The sequence below is a fragment of the Ostrea edulis genome, chromosome 2 (genome assembly GCF_947568905.1).
Source record: "Ostrea edulis chromosome 2, xbOstEdul1.1, whole genome shotgun sequence".
NCBI classification, from domain to species: domain Eukaryota; kingdom Metazoa; phylum Mollusca; class Bivalvia; order Ostreida; family Ostreidae; genus Ostrea; species Ostrea edulis.
The window spans coordinates 93,214,272-93,215,501 of NC_079165.1; the positions used below are offsets into that span (position 1 = coordinate 93,214,272).

Consider the following 1,230-nt stretch of genomic DNA (forward strand, 5'->3'; position numbering starts at 1 on the left):
ATGACAGCAGCAAAGACCCACCTACAGGCCTTAGACAAAATACAGAACCAGGCACTACGAATCATTACAGGTGCCATGAAGTCAACCCCAATACATAGTATGGAGGAGATAACAAACATAACTCCGCTAAGTAAGAGAAGGGAGTGCAATGCAATGTTACAAGCCGCAAAATACTGCTGTACTGAAGATCACCCAATGAATAATAGACTAACGCAACTCTCATCAGGCAAACTGAAAAGATCAAGTTTTGTATTAGAGACAAGAGCTTTACAAAGAGAACATCATGAATCACTACCAAAGCAAGTCAAACCTATAGCCTTTTCTGTAAATGACTACCCTACTGAAGATAAACTGAGAAATGTCAGCATTCAGACATCAGTACCAAACATCACATCCAAAGATGAACAATCTGATATTGTAAAGAAAACTCACAATATGACCATGCTAGAAGAACAGTACCCCTCTGAATTTTGGATAAGAGTATTCACGGACGGATCAGCCACAAATGCAATAAAAAACGGAGGGGCTGGTATATACATCCAATATCCAAATGGAGAGCGACAATCTGAAGCAATACCAACAGGCTTGCATTGTTCCAACTATAAAGCTGAAGAAAAAGCCATCAGTCATGCTGCACATACCATCACAGACAAAGTCAATATCACAACTCCAGTTGTTTTCCTTACAGATACTCTGTCTGTATTACAGGGCTTGACAAACAACAAGCTACCATCACTAGAACAGGCGCTATTTAACATTCAAAGTCGCATAACAGTGCTACAATGGATCCCTTCGCACTGTGGAGTCTATGGTAATGAACAAGCTGACATTCTCGCAAAACAAGGTGCTGGACAACAACAGGAGGAAACCCCAGTCTACCTTGCAGAGATGAAAACCATAATAAAATCTCTGTACAGAAAATCCAACCATCAAGACAGTTACCACCATCTGTCGAGACCTGAACAAACCGTCATATTCAGACTGAGGACAGGACACAATAGACTAAACAAACATCTGAACAGAGTGATGAAAGTGGTACCATCCCCAATGTGTCCCTGTGGTGAGGCAGAACAAGATACAACACATATTCTACAGACATGCAAGAACCATCAGGCATTGAGACAAAGGATATGGCCATTACCAACAACCATCAAGGAAAAGCTATTTGGAACAGTGGAAGACTTACAGAAGACCACCAGATTCGTAGAGGAAGCAGAAATCCAAGTGTAG

General features: G+C 41.2%; 1 protein-coding gene across 1 annotated transcript; it reads left to right on the forward strand.

The window, feature by feature from the left end:
* Positions 1–1,230, forward strand: LOC130051534 (uncharacterized). The gene has a single exon (XM_056153524.1). The coding sequence runs from the start codon at positions 1–3 to the stop codon at positions 1,228–1,230; it is 1,230 nt and encodes a 409-aa protein (XP_056009499.1).